Source organism: Rhinolophus ferrumequinum, chromosome 17, assembly GCF_004115265.2.
Source record: "Rhinolophus ferrumequinum isolate MPI-CBG mRhiFer1 chromosome 17, mRhiFer1_v1.p, whole genome shotgun sequence".
NCBI classification, from domain to species: Eukaryota; Metazoa; Chordata; class Mammalia; order Chiroptera; family Rhinolophidae; genus Rhinolophus; species Rhinolophus ferrumequinum.
In genome coordinates, this window is record NC_046300.1 from 17650297 (window position 1) to 17666324 (window position 16028).

Genomic DNA, 16028 nt, shown 5'->3' on the forward strand with positions numbered 1-16028 from the left:
TATTACCTCCTTTTGTCATTCTGACCTGTAGCAAACACTGATTGGGTTCACCATTTAAGAACGTCACCAGCACCCATATGACACCATACATTGTGATAGCATGGTACAATGTCAGACGGTTGCTGGACTTGGCATGGTGATCACTTCTTTAGGTATATAAATGTTGAATAACTATGGCGTACATCTGAAACTAATATAATATTGTATGTAGCTGTATTTTAATAAAAATCTTTTAAAGAAAAAAAACAACTCATCAGCATTGTTCTCAGTGAGCATGCCCTATTTGGATTGGCTGAGCTCTAATGACAAATAGCTATGGCTTGGTCAAGGAGTCAGACTGACAGCTCTCATTTTCCAGTGTCTAGGAAACTTAGAAATGCGAAGGTTTTCTCAGCATGCCCTGGTTCCAGCTAGCTTGTTGTTAGACAAGCCTTGGGCAGCGCCTGACCCTCCTTTGGACAAATCTGCCAGATATACCACTCCTGGTTAAAATTCAACCTAGTAATATATTTTTTAAGGGAAGATGTGAGTGAACTCGTATGTCACCATAAAAGTTATATTTGATGACTCTGAGATGCTGGGTTTAAAAAAAAAAAGTGTCAAAGGGTTGAAAAATTGTTCTAATTCAGGATTCCTCTGTAAAATGGAACAGGGCTCGATGGGCCTTTATTGAGATCCTTAAAACTGGATCCAAAAATGTTAAGTTTTTTTTTTTAATTTTATTATTGTAAAATTCAAATATACCCAGAAATAGACTGGTATGATAAATCCACATGTATTTATCATGTGGTGGCGTATGATAAGCACACTAATATCATGAGTTCTCATAATGAGTCCCCTGCCAGCTACAGTAGTTCAGTCTTGTTTCATCTATTCCCCCCACGCTTTCTTTTATTTTTTCTTTTATTTGCTGGACTATAGAATTTACTAATTCATGATTTTAACTCGCACTTTAAATAATATTTTAACCGAGTCATCCTTCATGACTATTAAGTGTTCTGAGGAAAGTATAACAAACTTTGGCATCTATATCAAATGCCAAAATCAAGTTGTCATCAAAGCATTGAAGAAAGTCAATTCTGAACCGGTTTGTCACCTATCAGTGAAGGCAAGCTGGCTTTGTAGGGCAGTTCCCGGAATAGGTAGTAAGATTTAAAAATAACCAGTTTGATAGGTGAGACTTAGTGTTTAAAATACTTTTGGCAAACATACCTGTCAGATTAACTTGGAGTGGCAGGGTTAATTCAGTTATAGCATGACTGCTTTGAACTCAACTTCCTTGGATTTCATTCTGTATAGAAACATTTAATACACAAAATTAATGCAAGTTAAGAAACTAAGGCAGAACTGACTCTTCCTCATGAGAAAATGGACTGTTGACAGTAGACAAACTATCCAGCAGAGAACCTACCAAGTGCAAACTGGATGTTGTGCTGACGTTACACACCAGCATATTCTACCTAGACAGAAGCAATGTTTTGAAAGTATCAGTATCTCTTAATTTACTTAATTTACAGATTGTAAAAGGTTACTTTTTAAAAGGTCTTAAATCAGTTTCCTCTTCCACTTGATAAGCCACATGTCTGATTTTTGGTGGATATTCCAGAATACATCCAGTTATATCTTGAGAGCTTTCCTGGGATTCATAGCGACAGTCTGCTACTGCCAAATTTTTAAGGATTTTTTAAAAATCACACACTTCTTCAGCTAGAGGATCCCTAAAATAATCTGCAGCCATCTAGAGTGTAATTTCCTGGCCCCATGATCATTGACTCGATGGTTGTGGGGGAAGCCGTGGGAACCAGCAGCTGAGTTATCAAAGGTGCTTTGGAACTACCTGAATGTGCTGAACGTAGTTCATGAGATGCTTTCTTTGCTCGCTCCACCTTACTCTTAGGGCCCCTTTGTCTGTTGCTGATTCTCTAAGAGTATTCAGTCTCCTTTTAGTCAGAGCTTCCAGATCACGACTTTTCCCCTTCCATTTTCATTGAAGAAGTTTTCTTTTATATCTTGCAATTTCTTAACGATGGTCCTCCTTTCATATTTTTTTTTTTTAATTGGGGAAGGGGAACAGGACTTTATTGGGGAACAGTGTGTACTTCCAGCACTTTTTTTCCAACTCAAGTTGTTGTCCTTTCAATCTTAGTTGTGGAGGGCGCAGCTCAGCTCCAGGTCCAGTTGCGTTTTCTAGTTGCAGGGGGCACAGCCCACCATACCTCGTGGGAGTCGAACCGGCAACATTGTGGTTGAGAGGCCGCGCTCCAACCAACTGAACTGAGCCATCCAGGAGGCAGCTCAGCTCAAGGTGCTGTGTTCAATCTTAGTTGCAGGGGGCGCTGCCCACCATCTCTTGCGGGACTCGAGGAATTAAACTGGCAACCTTGTGGTTGAGAGCCCACTGGCCCATGTGGGAATCGAACCGGCAGCCTTCGGAGTTAGGAGCATGGAGCTCTAACCGCCTGAGCCACCGGGCCGGCCCCCTTTCATATTTTTTTTACTGTATATCTTAGTCTGATCTTCTAGAACAGTGTTTAGTAAATCTGTTAAATCTAATACCTGTAGTCTCAAACTAATACCGATATTCTCGGTTCTCATCTCTGGTTCTTACTCAATATGGAATAATCAAAATCATGCCATTTGCTGTGCTGTACTTACTTCTGAGAGATCAGCCTGCTGGCATTTGTGAACCTATGCCACCACCAGCCCATGCACTGTCACTGTGAGGGCTTTGCTGCCAGCAGGTGATGTGAAGCCAGTACAGGTAGACTTCCTGGGCAGACCTGGCAGACATGGGTACAGGTACAGAAGATGGACATGGTTCAGAGTGGCAACCAAGCCTTTCTAGACTTCTCCCACATCCATCCTAGCCACTGACTTGCTTTTTTAACTATTTCAAATTAAAATATTGCAACTTTTAAATGGTTCCCTTCAAAATGTTTAGCAGCTACATTTTGGACATTACGGGGGGAAGGGAGAGGGGTACCAAAGTAATAGTTATGTGTATTACTAACAAATTATTTCCTATTCAAACCAGAGAGTCTACCAGAAATGTGATTATCTTATTGCATCATAGTCTAAGAAACGATTATTTGTAAATATGTCAGAAACAGAAATTAGTACAAATCTGGTATCTGAATGCATTTTGATGACCCATTAATCCTGTTCCTGGAATGAAACAGTAGCTGGCACCCCAGACCTGTAGGAGTTGAAGCAGTGGTGATCAGTAGAGAACAGAGACTTGGCCTGGAGTTTGTGGAATTGAGTTAAAGCCTTCCCTTAGGTACTTGAGTGTTTGGATAAATAAAGCTTACCTTGGTGGGGTTTTTTTCGTACTTAACTACCTCAGATCACGTTAAGGTTAAATAGTCGAGAGTGAATTTTGCATAGAGATTCTTTTTTGGCAGGGATGCAGATCTCCACACACACACCCTTGATGGTCTTTTTAAAGAAATTCAATTATTAACTGTTATTTTACATTAACAATTTTACCATTATGCCTGGGTTTCTCTGTCTCCGTTTATACCACCTTTTCATTTTAGCAATTCCTGTGTGCATCTGATGTTTTCTTCATAGAAATGTAAGTCTTGTTCATGAATTTTATGGGCATGTACCTTAATTTTGAATTGCAATATCAAATTTTGAAATAAAAAGTATACCTAATTAACCATTTTATTTGGGCTTTTTGTTTTTAGAATTCTGTGTACCAAATAATTCTTTGAGTTACAATTCTTGACCCATAATCCAGGTACACAAGAGCAACACAGTTAACTTATTAAATGTTTAAAGCAGAATTTGTTTTTGTATGCCCTTTTATTATAGGAATGCATAAGAAGTCAAAAAGCTTCTGCATTTTAGCTGGACTAGTTTAAAAGGATTCATTTTCTCCACTTCTTCCGTAGAGTATCATAAGAGTTGTATTCCATGACAGACGGCTACAGTACACAGAGCATCAGCAACTTGAAGGTTGGAAGTGGAATCGCCCAGGAGACAGACTTCTAGATTTAGGTACAAGTGACCATCAGAAGACCATGGAGAGAGATAGGAAAGCAGTTCAGCTGCACCCGTATTGGCACCACGTGTAATTATGTCGAGAGAGCTTTGGTGTGAGCGGATCCTGTGTGCCTTAAGTTGTTTTATAGTTAAACATGTTGACTCTTTAACAATACTGGAATTAGCGGTGCCAACTCCCCGCGAAATGAACAGTTTGCATATAGTTTGACTCTCCCAAAACTTAACTACTTAATAGTCTGCTGTTGACCGGAAGCTTTACTGATACCATAAATAGTCGATTAACAGATTTTGTATGTTATATGTGTTATATACTGTATTCTTACAATAAAGTAAGCTAGAGAAAAGGAAATGTTATTAATAAAATCAAAAGGAAGACAAAATACATTTACAGTATTTATTGAAAAGCATCTGCATATAAGGGTATCCTCACAGTTCACACCCATGGTGTCCGAGGACCAACTGTAGTATTTTTGGTGCTAAAAGACCCTGAGCAAGGAATTTTATGAGTTTGAAGCCATTTATTTATTAAATTCTCAATTGGCATCATCCTTCATATTCTGAATAAGATGAAATAGAAACCATGGTGGGAGAAAGTATGATACTCATTGGGTGGGTTTTGATGTTGAAGTGTTTGACCATGGAGAACATTGAACAAAAAAGTTCAGTGTGGAGGTAACAATATTTTCATTAGAACATAATTATAATAAGTTGTAAGCTTTTAAGTTATTCACAGTGGGTGAGTTTCTGTGTAACTTCTTTTTAAAATGCAGATATTCCAATGTCTGTGGGAATAATTGACACACGGACAAATCCAAGCCAGTTAAATGCAGTTGAATTTCTATGGGACCCTGCAAAACGCACATCTGCTTTCATTCAGGTTTGGATTTTTATTTTACATTATTAGAAGTATACTAGCCATTTAGAAGGCCATGGATGAGATTGAATTCTTGACACATGAAATCATTTTCTTTTAAATTTTATTTGTAAACTATCTTGTAATGTCTTTTTAAAAATATAGTTAAATTGCAGTTAATCTACTAAGTCCCTAATATATAGAAAGACAATCTGATATGAAAAACATTCGAATGTTACTTTTACCACTGGTGGTAACAATAATCAAAACTTCCATTTTTCATAAGATGCATTTCTCTTGAACAAAAGCTGCCATTTAAAAGGCTATGATTGAAAAAAAGTATACTGTTTCAAGATTCTCCACCATTATTTTAAAACATTCTGATACTGACATTTTCAAACATCCACTAAAATAAGAGAATAATAATAATAAATCTTATGTGTACTCATTACCTGGCTTCAACAGTTATTAGTAGCATTCCCTTTTTATTGTTGAATACTGTAAAACAACCCTCAGGCATTTCATTTCACCCATAAATGCTCAGTTTGTACCTCTACAAGATGAGTTTTTTTAAAAGCATAAATACATCAAATAAAATCAGCAGTCATTCTAATACCCAGGATATTCAAATTTGTAAGTGGTAGAATTGGAACTACTGAGTAGGTACTCTTACGGAGAAAAGGCAAACTGCTTAATTACTGACCAGCTTAAGAAAGCTATGGTTTGTATAAAGGGTAAAGGATCCTTTTAAATTTTTATGGTCTGCCATATATATATATTATCTCCCATCAATTAATAGTCACTAGGGACATGGTTCATATTAGTTGAATATTTTCTCATACTATTTGTCATAATATTTTCTCATACTATTTGTCTAACAGGGTAACTAGTTATGTAGTAAATGAAAGTGATGTAAGAGCTGGCCTTAAGTCTCAGGCTGTGCAGTTATACTGCAGACATCAGTTTTAACTTTTAGTTACTAGAAGACGGGGTGTGTAGCAGTCAGAAATTACCAGAGTCTTCGTTAGTCACCCTGTCAGGCACCCTAGAGCTGCCGGGGGGTGCAGAGGTGGGGGGCAGCATGGTGGAAGTGAACATGGCCCTCAGTGAACTCTGAAGGGTTGACAGAAGAGTTCAGAAGTTCAGAAGGATACAGGTCAGACAAGTAGTGAGCTTTCTGGACTGTGCGAGTTCCCCAGGCAAAGTACCCCAAGTCAGTGTAGGTGGGGAAAGCAGTGAGATGGTTGCCTGGGTAGAGTGGGGTAATGGCAGTAAAGGGCAAACAATGGGATCTCTGAATGGTGAGGTGAGGGTTGCTGCGGAGAGGGCCACATGCCAAGCTTAGGCCCCTGGGTCTGAGAGCAGGCTACAGTCCAAGTGGAGGGAAGGGGAAGTACATAGGAAGCTACTGTGCTGCTGTTCCCAAGATAAGAGCAAGTCCTGCCTTAGAGGAAAAGCACTGGATTGGGAAAAAAGAGCTCATTCCCCAAAAGTTCAGAAAGTCTCGGTTGGATTTGTGAAAGGAAATCCATATTAAAAACAGAGTTCATGACAGGTATCTGGCTAATATATGGTAGTTCCTTTTAAGGGACCTTGAATTTATAGAGGTGGCAGGACATCCCAGAGGGAACAAGATCATTGGACGGTACTTTGAATCCATTTCTGATTGTTTTTTTAGGTACACTGCATCAGCACAGAATTTACTCCACGGAAGCACGGGGGTGAAAAGGGAGTGCCTTTTAGGATCCAGGTTGACACCTTTAAGCAGAATGAAAATGGAGAATACACAGATCATCTACACTCAGCTAGCTGCCAAATCAAGGTTTTTAAGGTAAGATGGAAACCAGGCTGTCAGTAAATAAGGCCCAGTTTTGCTTGTAAAGTTGTTTGTAGCCTGATGGATGAAATAATCTACTTTGTTTTTTTAGCCTAAAGGTGCAGACCGGAAACAAAAAACTGACCGAGAGAAGATGGAGAAGAGAACTGCTCATGAAAAAGAAAAGTATCAGCCATCCTATGATACCACAATCCTCACGGAGGTAATGCAGAGCAGCATTTTGGTGTCTGAAGAGAAATAGAGGTTTGCATAGTGGCACTATTTCTAAGGATGAGTTTCGCTTACAAAGGGGTTGGGGAAGATTGGGTGGTAGGTTGACATAGGTTCTTTGTGAAATTTGTGGGGGAAATATTTCAATTTTGGGATTTTAATGGGTTAGTTTCCTGGGTGGGATCTTGAATGAAGATGCTGAAATCCCAGTCAGGTCTCAGAAACAGACCTTAAAAACCTTCAAGTTGGCAAGAGATTAAGTCGGGGCCTAGAATGTTTGATTTTTGTCACTGCTGGGGTTTTGCATTTTCTTTAACTTTGAATCCTGCTAGTCATGCAGTTGTTTAATTGGACAGCAGAAACATAAAACAGGGTATTAGATCTTTCTTTGTATAATGAAAAGACATTGATCCCAATCTTTGGTGTTTGTCCAGATGAGGCTTGAGCCTATAATTGAAGATGCAGTTGAACATGAGCAGAAAAAGTCCAGCAAGCGGACTTTGCCAGCAGACTACGGTGATTCTCTGGCAAAGCGAGGCAGTGTAAGGGACTTCTGCTTCTCTTTTCATTGTGCAAGAAACCTTGTGCAGTGTTAGATATAGGACCTACTTCCACCAAAAAGTAAAGCCAAATTTGTTTTTGATGTCCTTGTCTTGATTTAATCTGCTTTTGTTTAGACTTCCTGCTTTCTGTTTGTTCCTCACTGAGGAAAATTTCCTAAATCTAACACTTTAAAACAAAGTTGACCATATTGGGTGGTTTTGGAGGGAAAACAACACTCAGAAATGTGTTCCCTCCCTCCCTCCCTCTCTCCTTCCTTCCCTCCCTCCCTCCCTCTCTCCTTTGCACACACACCTCTTCCAAGTTCATGGAAATTAATTGAAAATACTTTCTTTAGTAAAATAGTTATAATTTTTGTGTAATTAAAAAAGGTTTTGCTTCCTCATGTGTATAACTGATAAGAAAATTTCATGGATATTTAGAGAAATGATGGCAGTAAGCTTGACATTAATATATGCAATACTTTGTGTCACATTTCCCTGCATGTAGTATAAAAATGTGTGTCTGTCTGTGCTTTTAAAAGCCTGTTTGGCAGCACTGATAGGAAAAAAAAACTTTGACTGCATTAGTGTTTCCTCCTGGCACCTGCATTGTGACTTTATGCTTCAGGCCAAAATAGTGCACCTTGCTACACAGGCCCGGGATTTTGGGTTGATTATGAGCTTTGTCAGCTTAAGTATAGCAGATCTTTATGACACAACTCTTCATCTAACAGGCCAGATCAGCTATATACCCACAGTAAATGTAAACATAGAGCATTAAATAACTTTTTATGTATGTCATCATCTCTGTAATGGCTGCTCTATTCATCATTGCACTCTTTGTACTATGAAGGTGCCAGAAATGGAATTTTCGCTCTTAAACATGTGTCTGTAATTATCTGTAGCCTATGAGTGAAAATATTTTAAATGCTTCTCTATGTAATAAAACTGAAAATGTACTCATCTGAATGGATGGGGAGCCCACATGTTGCATTTTCTTTAACTGGGCTTTTTAGATGCAAATCAAAAGTTGTATGCAACAACTGTATACTCCTTCCCCAAACGCCCGCCCCTCCGATTTTGTGTGTATCCTCTTCTGGTTTCCCAGCCGAAAACTCACAAGAGGCTCTTAGTAAATGTCTTTGGTGAAAACTTGGTGACTCAAATAACTTTCCCCCCTTATTAAAAACTATTTAACTGATTAAAAGGAAGGGGTTCTAATAATTCATAAATTAAAGAACTCTGTTGGAACTCAGAGCTAATCTGAAGCTGGATGAATTATTGGTAAATTATTAATGATTCTTAACTCAAGTCTAAAGTATGCAAAACGTCAGCAGTTCATTGGCCTGGGATTTCACATCTTCCTGATGCGCGTGGCTTGCTCCCCTTGGGCTGCATTTGGTTTGTTTGAGATACTTCTAAGGGTGGTTAGAGCTCCTTTTGGAAACCTGTTGAAAAAAAGCAAGGTACAGATTAATCCCCTCAAAAAGAGAGTTTGCAGCATTTCATATACTTCAAGTGCCTGCAAGGGAAGGCGTACATTTCTTGGGTAGTTACAGTTGGCTTTCAGTACAGCAGGATGCCCAGACTTACGTGTCAGTTAGAAGATGCCGTGTGAAATGGTCCCACGTTGAATAGAGGCACTGTTACTGGCTCCTGAGAGCTGCTATGCACCAAGACCCTTAGTGTGTCTATTGGTCTTTCTTTGCCTCTGAACTGTCCTTTATTGGCTCAAAGCAGGGTCGCCAACTCCTACAGTCTAAGATAGGTCATCATTTTCTCATCTTCCTGAGGAGGGACTTTGTTCACAGTGTACAAAAACAGTGACTAGGAGTCCAGACCAGGTAGCACGGGGGCCATGATGGATGACAAAGTGTCTTTAGGAACACAGGCACTGCTGCACCAGTGCTTTCTTTGAAAGACAGGGAAGAATGACAAGGTAGAAGCAGCATTATGAAACTATTCCTTGATAAGCCTTTACCCTCCTGGGTTAATATTGCCAGAGAAACCTATAAAACACAGGCAGGCAGGTCTTGGTGTTTCATTCAGCCTGACCATTTAAGAACTTGGAATCCATTCTTTTCTAAAAGTAGAGGCCCCCCAATAGGACCAGTTTTCATTGAACACTAGTTTTCTAGTGTCCAGTGAATCAAGTCTCATATTTACTGGGCAAGTTGTAGATGTCAACTATTAACAGCCCTACTTCTCTACTGCTAAAAGCGTCTAGATGTGTAAAAATAAAATAGGTATGTTTCTCTATCGTACTGTTCTGCCATACTAACTTGAAACTTCATTTCCTCAGTAGACAGTGGATAGTAATTACCAAAGCAAACCTGGCGGGGCTTGATATTAAAAGGTGTATGTTACTTAGATGTGCATGTTATGCTGCTTGGTAGTATTTTTTATTTGGGGAGGATGGTGTAGCAGGAAAATCTTCCAGGTAGCAGAGATGACCATGAGCGTGTGACACCCATATGTTATTCAATCTGCCAGTTGGCTCACAGGGTCTTGGGTTCCTCGAAGTGTATAACTGAGGAGGTACTATTTTGTAAGATGAAGTAAAACAACAGCCCTAGTTGTAAAATGAATGGGCATCATTGTGTAAAATTTAGTGAAATTGGTACGCCATGCAATAAGTTTAGCAGTGCTGTCTAGCCAAATTTCTTTTTTGAAAGTTGGTAGTAGTTGAAACAGTAAGTCTGTAGTCATTTTCCCTGTTTTTGAGGGGATACGTAATGGGTACTTGTAAAGAATATTAAGGTTCAGGATTTCTGTTTTACTTTATTTTCCCTGTATCCGTGCTTCTGATGGGCTTTAAGCTCCTGTAATCATTGGAGAGACTTGGTTTCTGCCCTCAGAGTGTTTGACAGTCTCTTAGCTCTTTCCTACTAGTAGTCTTGACATTTCTACACTCAAAAGGATTTTTAAAAAAGAATATATCCCTTGCACATTTTTAGGTTGACATCTGAAAGTTTTCATCATAAATTTAAATAGTCGTACAGGAGACAATTTCTGGCAGAGTGAATATTTCCATTTACAATTTAAAATAAAACTCTTATGTTGCTTTTTGAAGTGTATTCTGTGGACTCTACCATAGCCATTTGACACCCACCGTTTTTATAAAGTTCATGATTGAGCTCTTTAGTTAAGTTCAGATTTTTACTCTGCTCTTCGTTCTTGATCTTGTTTTCTCTTCCATTCTTCTTAAATAATTTTACCCTAATATTACATGCTTTTATGCCTAAAAATCTTTTAATGATCACCTTAATTCTTACAACAAACTTACATAAATAGAAATTTAATTTTTAAAATTTCCTTTGACCATAAGGCTCTCAGTTTAGAAATTTAAAATTTTTTATTAGTACCAATTTATTAAAACAACCAATTATACAAATTTGATAAATTATTATAAACATAAAAGTAGAAATGTTTTTGGAAATGCATCTTGAATAATGAGACAGGCTTGAATTTAAATTTTAGATATTTTTTATAGATAAGAGAAACTTGATTTAGATATGTTTATTTTTCTTTCAGCCAGGTCTTAAAAGTCCTTTTGATTTTTGTGTAAGATGGTAAAAAAGTGATTATGAAAGGGGACCCTTGAAACCAAGGGCATTGTCAGGCACATTAGTCTTAGGAATAATGCCGATGCGGTGAAATGGATCCCTCCACAGCTCAGGTTTGAAGATGTCCACTTGACACCACTCTGGCCTGCTCAGCATGCTTTTGACTTTGGCTTATTTCACTTCTCCTAATTGTAACAGTCAGTGTGCCTTTATATCTTTTATCCTTGATCTATTCTTTGGTCAGAAAAATATTTTTCACCATGCCCATTCCAGAATATGTAGATAAGTTCCAGAATATGTAGATAAGTAGATAGATATAGGCAGTACCACCCTCGTACATAGGTGATGTATTTCAGTGTTGGGCCTGTCTCGTCTTACTTGGGGATTATTAATCTTAGAGAAATCAAGGAAAGCAGATGTATTCTGGTGAGGGCAAAAGGAGCGCTAGGTAGGACAGAGCCGCTGTCCCAGTGTCATGTGATGCAGATGTTGCTTTGAATCCTTTCTTGCCTCTGCTGTTCTTAAACCTTGATAGGCACTTATTCGAGAAATGATAAAGAGGGAGGTAAAAGTTCTTGAAAGCATATTGTACATAAGTATACATTTAAAATGCCTTTATAAATTTTGCTGCTATCATCACTTCAGGTCTTCTGTAAGATTAATCAGTGTCTAGATGCACACAGCAGGAAAATTTTTCCTTGCCACACAGAAGTAAATTTGATGTTTCTATGAAGTTGCTTGATGACTGTCAGGTGTCTTGTGTTTTATAATCCTGCCTTTGGCCAGACTAGAAAGTGAAATCCAAAATTATTTCTTCCACATCCTTTCAAAGCATATCATTAATTTATTTTTGTTTCTGTCCTTAGTGTTCTCCATGGCCCGATAGCCCCACAGCCTATGTGAATAACAGTCCTTCCACAGCGCCCACTTTCACCTCCCCACAGCAGAGCACCTGCAGTGTCCCAGACAGGTATGTGGTCTGTGAAAGTGTGTGCCTGTAGCTGACGGAAGCTCATGACTCCTGTATCTCCCTTTCTGTCAGTTTACAGCGTCCTCTATATCTGAAGTATGTAGCAATGCGAAGTAGCCTCCTCAGTTTCAGAAGAAAATCATCTTTGCTTCACCTGTTTGCTCCTAGTCTCTTATACCAGACATCTTCGGAACTATGAAATTGTAGAAAAGGGGGCATTTTCAAGATCTGTTCTTTGTGAGATAAAAAGAACATTAATGGGGTTCATGGACAGTGAGTTACTGAGGTGAAACTGTGACTTGAGTGTATTAAGATTGCATTTATTATAAAGTACATTTGTCCTTAATGTTCACCATATCAAACAAGGGTTATTTTCTGCTCTGTTTCTTCTTCCTCCCAGTAGATACACTATTTTTTTTTTAAGTAAGTCTTTCATCTTAAAGGAAGAGCTTTCAGTTTCTAAGGACTTACTGTGGTTTTAGAAATAGGAATGATCAACTTTGTTTATTCTGTTATCTGGCCTTGATGTGCCACTGATAGTCTAGTGAGCTCCATGTGGGAGCAGGAACTGCATGTCGGGCACCCTGAAGATGCAGCAGGGGTCCACAGGGGGCTTGCCATTTTGGGGGCGGAAGCTTTGCTGGAAGAACTAGTGCCAAGTAAGTCAGACTGGAAGCCTAGGACCAGGGATGTGGCCCCATCCCTCCTGTTGTTTTTCATCTTCATTTTGCCTTAGAAACAGAAGCACAGTGCTACTAGTTTCTTTTGTTCTCTTGAATTTCACCCTGTTTAATCATGGATAAATGTATTAAAGAGGTCATTTTCGATTTTGTCTTAGAATTACTGTACCATTTCTTATAGCTCATTTTTTTCTTAGGGGTTTTATGCAGCTATTTTCGATTGTTTTATCTTTCTTGATTTCTCATGTTTTTTCCCTAACTAAAATGAATGAGTGTCCTTCATTTTCCTGTCACCCTAGAGATAATTGGAGCCTTTTTGTTTCATAAAACTGGAATTTGTTACTAGAACAGATGGAGGGAAAAAGAGGCACAAATTAAGAAACAGTGTTGAGTCTTAATCTCATTGTCATACTCACTCCCTGACCACTGGTGCCAGCATTCTCACTGCAGCTTTACATTGCTGTCACAGTATTATTTTAAATTTACCGAAATAGCCTTTCATGTCGTGATTTTAAAATAAATATACATAAAATCTTTCTTTTCTCCCTTCTTCCTAGTAATTCTTCTTCCCCAAATCATCAGGGAGATGGAGTTCCACAGGCCTCTAGTGAAGTAAGTATCTTGTTCCTAAAACTGCCAGATGCTTTCAGGATCCTGCATTTTTCAGGCTCTGATGGGGACGTGAGTCATTGTTTGGGTCTCTGAGTAGTCAGACCTGTGCTCTTTTTGGGTGTTGTTTTACTTCAAACTTGGAGGATTTCTGTGTTTTGTTTCAGTGTTGTTCTTTATAACATGCCAGTGACTTGGGGTGTTTTTTTTTTTTTTGTAAGGTTGAATGGCTTCTTCTATTTATGTTCATTTTCTTTGTAAACAGCAACTTCAGCCTTCAGCCACGACCCAGGAAACACAACAGTGGCTGCTCAAAAACAGATTCTCTTCCTACACAAGACTGTTTTCCAATTTTTCAGGTATGTTTGTGTGTGTGTGTGTGTACACGCACATGTTTTGTTTGCTTGTTTGTCTCTACTTTCATTAACCTTAATTTTTTAAATTTTGAAGTAATTATAGATTCATAAGAAGTTGTCAAGACATGTACAGGGAAGTCGTATGTACATATCAACCAGTTTCCCCCAGGGCTAACATCTTGCATACCTATTGTACACTATCAAAATCAGGAAACACGGTACAATCTACCGTTCTGTGTGCCCTCATTGTATAGATATAAATAGTGCTATGCAATTTTTTCATTTTATTAACTTTATTTTGAAATGATTTTTGTTTTACAGTTTGTTGCAAAGATAGTACAGAGAAGTTCCAGGGTCCCCTTCGCTCACATAATTATATTACAGTATCAAAATCACGAAATTGACATTGGTGCAATGAATATAGTCTGTGTCATTTTATCACATATATAGATCCGTATAACCACCATCGAAGTTAAGATACAGAATTACACCATCACCACAAGGATTTCTCTCGTGCAACCACAATTTCCCTACCCCCCAGCCACCATCCCTAATCCCTGGCAACCATTAATCTGTTCTCTCTCTCTCTGATTTTGTCATTTCAAGAACGTTATATAAATGGAATCATACAGTATGTGACCTATGAATGTACTTGGGTATGGTTTTTATAATACTTAAGTGTAAGTTTTTTCTTACATAGTAAGCCAAGAGAGTATTTAGATGGAATTTTAAAAGGGACTAAGCAGTGTTTCTCCAGGTGGTGCAATAGGAAACCTGTTTAGAGGAACAGTAATAGATATTCCATGTGGGCTAGGGGCAGCATTTCCCAAACGTATTTGGCCCTGAGACCCTTTTCCTACGGAACACTTACTAACATGTCCTGTCCAAACACGTCCTGAGAAATGCTGGCCCACAGCAAAGTGGCAGTCAGCTGTCCTTTGCCACAGGGCTGTGGGGGCATAAAAATGCAGCTTCAGCCTTTTCAGAGGACAGAACGTATGTGTGCACATACCCGGCCTAGAGGAAAGCTTGATTTCAGAAACAACATAGTTGCCTATTATGTCAGCCATTTATTGCTGTGCTTGTGCGATGATTAGTCATTCCCCATGTGGCTTTGTCTCTTTAAAATTAAAGTACTGGATGAAAGTCATGTGCTCCCAGCCACTTCTATATGATTAAATAAAACCTCTTATCTGTGAAAAACTGGAAATTTAAAAATTTCAGTGTGTTGGTGGGGGGAACACATTTTGAACCCTCATAAGGAAGGCAGATGAAGAATCTAAATGCATACAAAAAGCTCTGACTGTTGGAACTGAGGTTATGCCTCTTACATTAGATGGATACATGTTTCCATCTAGAGATTTTTAAGGGCTTTTCACTGTGCCCAGTGATCACATGACTTGGCTTCTTGCCTTTATCCTATGGCTTCCCAAGAGTAGAATGGAGAGGATGAGAGTGCAGCTTTGTGCCCTGAGCCTGTTGGACATCCGCATTTCGGAAAGGGCTGTGCACAGAATATCTGCCCGGGTCTGTGGAGGGCTCAAGGATGTGCACACGCAAGTCTCTGGTCACCCATGAGCCCTGTTTCCAGAGGCATGGAGCCCACACCTGTAGAGCGATGACAGCCTGTCATCGTCTAACTGCTCGTGCCTCATGGGCGGGCAGTGTGCGTCTCTGGTCTTTCTTTTACAAACTACAAAAGCTATTAAGCTTTCACATTCAAGCCCTCAAAAATAGAAAAGTAACCCCATTATCTTGTTACTTTTTTAGATTGTTATCATATGGAAGTCATGCCTGAATCTCAGGGGGCATCTCAGTTTTCACAATAAACTACATCTTGAGTGTTGACAAGAGGGTAAAACAAAAGATTATGGACTCATTCAAACATAAAAAGTCGAGAGGAGTATGATGAACGCCCATGTAACCATCCCCAGCTTCAGAAATGACCAGCCTTTGGTCAGTCTTCCTCTCTACCACTCCCTCCCCCGCTTTTCTGTTGTATTTTACAGTAAATCCTAGATAACATGTCATTTACACTTACCAAGTATTTACGGGGGAAATCTTAAGGTATAATATGCAATTCTCTGCTGTGCTTTTGTGTTAAAGCTAGCTGCTCTGACAGTTATATTACACAGGATGTTTGACTTTACATTGCACGTTGTGGAAAAGAGGTCTGTTTAGCTCTCCTACCAACTCATACGACTTTGGGCAAATCCCCAAAACTCGGGACTTCTGTTTCCTCTTTCTACAAAGTAAAAGATTAGTCTGGGTGATCTCAAGGTAATTATCGGGGGTCAGTATCCTATTTATTCACATAGCCACAGCACAGCAAAAATATTGCAGATGGTGAAACCCTCCATTAGAACAGACAACGCTGTAGGCCCTGCTCGGTGA

The 16028-nt window shown here is 39.0% G+C and overlaps 1 protein-coding gene across 4 annotated transcripts in view; it reads left to right on the forward strand.

Annotated features, from left to right (window-relative positions):
• UBP1 (upstream binding protein 1) overlaps positions 1 to 16028 on the forward strand; it is a 52707-nt gene that overhangs the window by 25957 nt on the left and 10722 nt on the right. For 3 of the 4 annotated variants that reach the window (XR_004425457.1, XM_033132469.1, XM_033132471.1), the window contains 8 exons: positions 3900 to 4005; positions 4782 to 4888; positions 6543 to 6695; positions 6793 to 6903; positions 7346 to 7453; positions 11886 to 11989; positions 13227 to 13281; positions 13544 to 13637. Coding sequence is in view for 3 of the 4 variants with exons in the window: in XM_033132469.1 (XP_032988360.1) it covers positions 3900 to 4005; positions 4782 to 4888; positions 6543 to 6695; positions 6793 to 6903; positions 7346 to 7453; positions 11886 to 11989; positions 13227 to 13281; positions 13544 to 13637 (838 nt within the window). In the remaining variant the exon portion in view is untranslated. The remainder of the gene's footprint in view (positions 1 to 3899; positions 4006 to 4781; positions 4889 to 6542; positions 6696 to 6792; positions 6904 to 7345; positions 7454 to 11885; positions 11990 to 13226; positions 13282 to 13543; positions 13638 to 16028) is intronic. The other variant, XM_033132470.1, reaches the window with a different exon arrangement.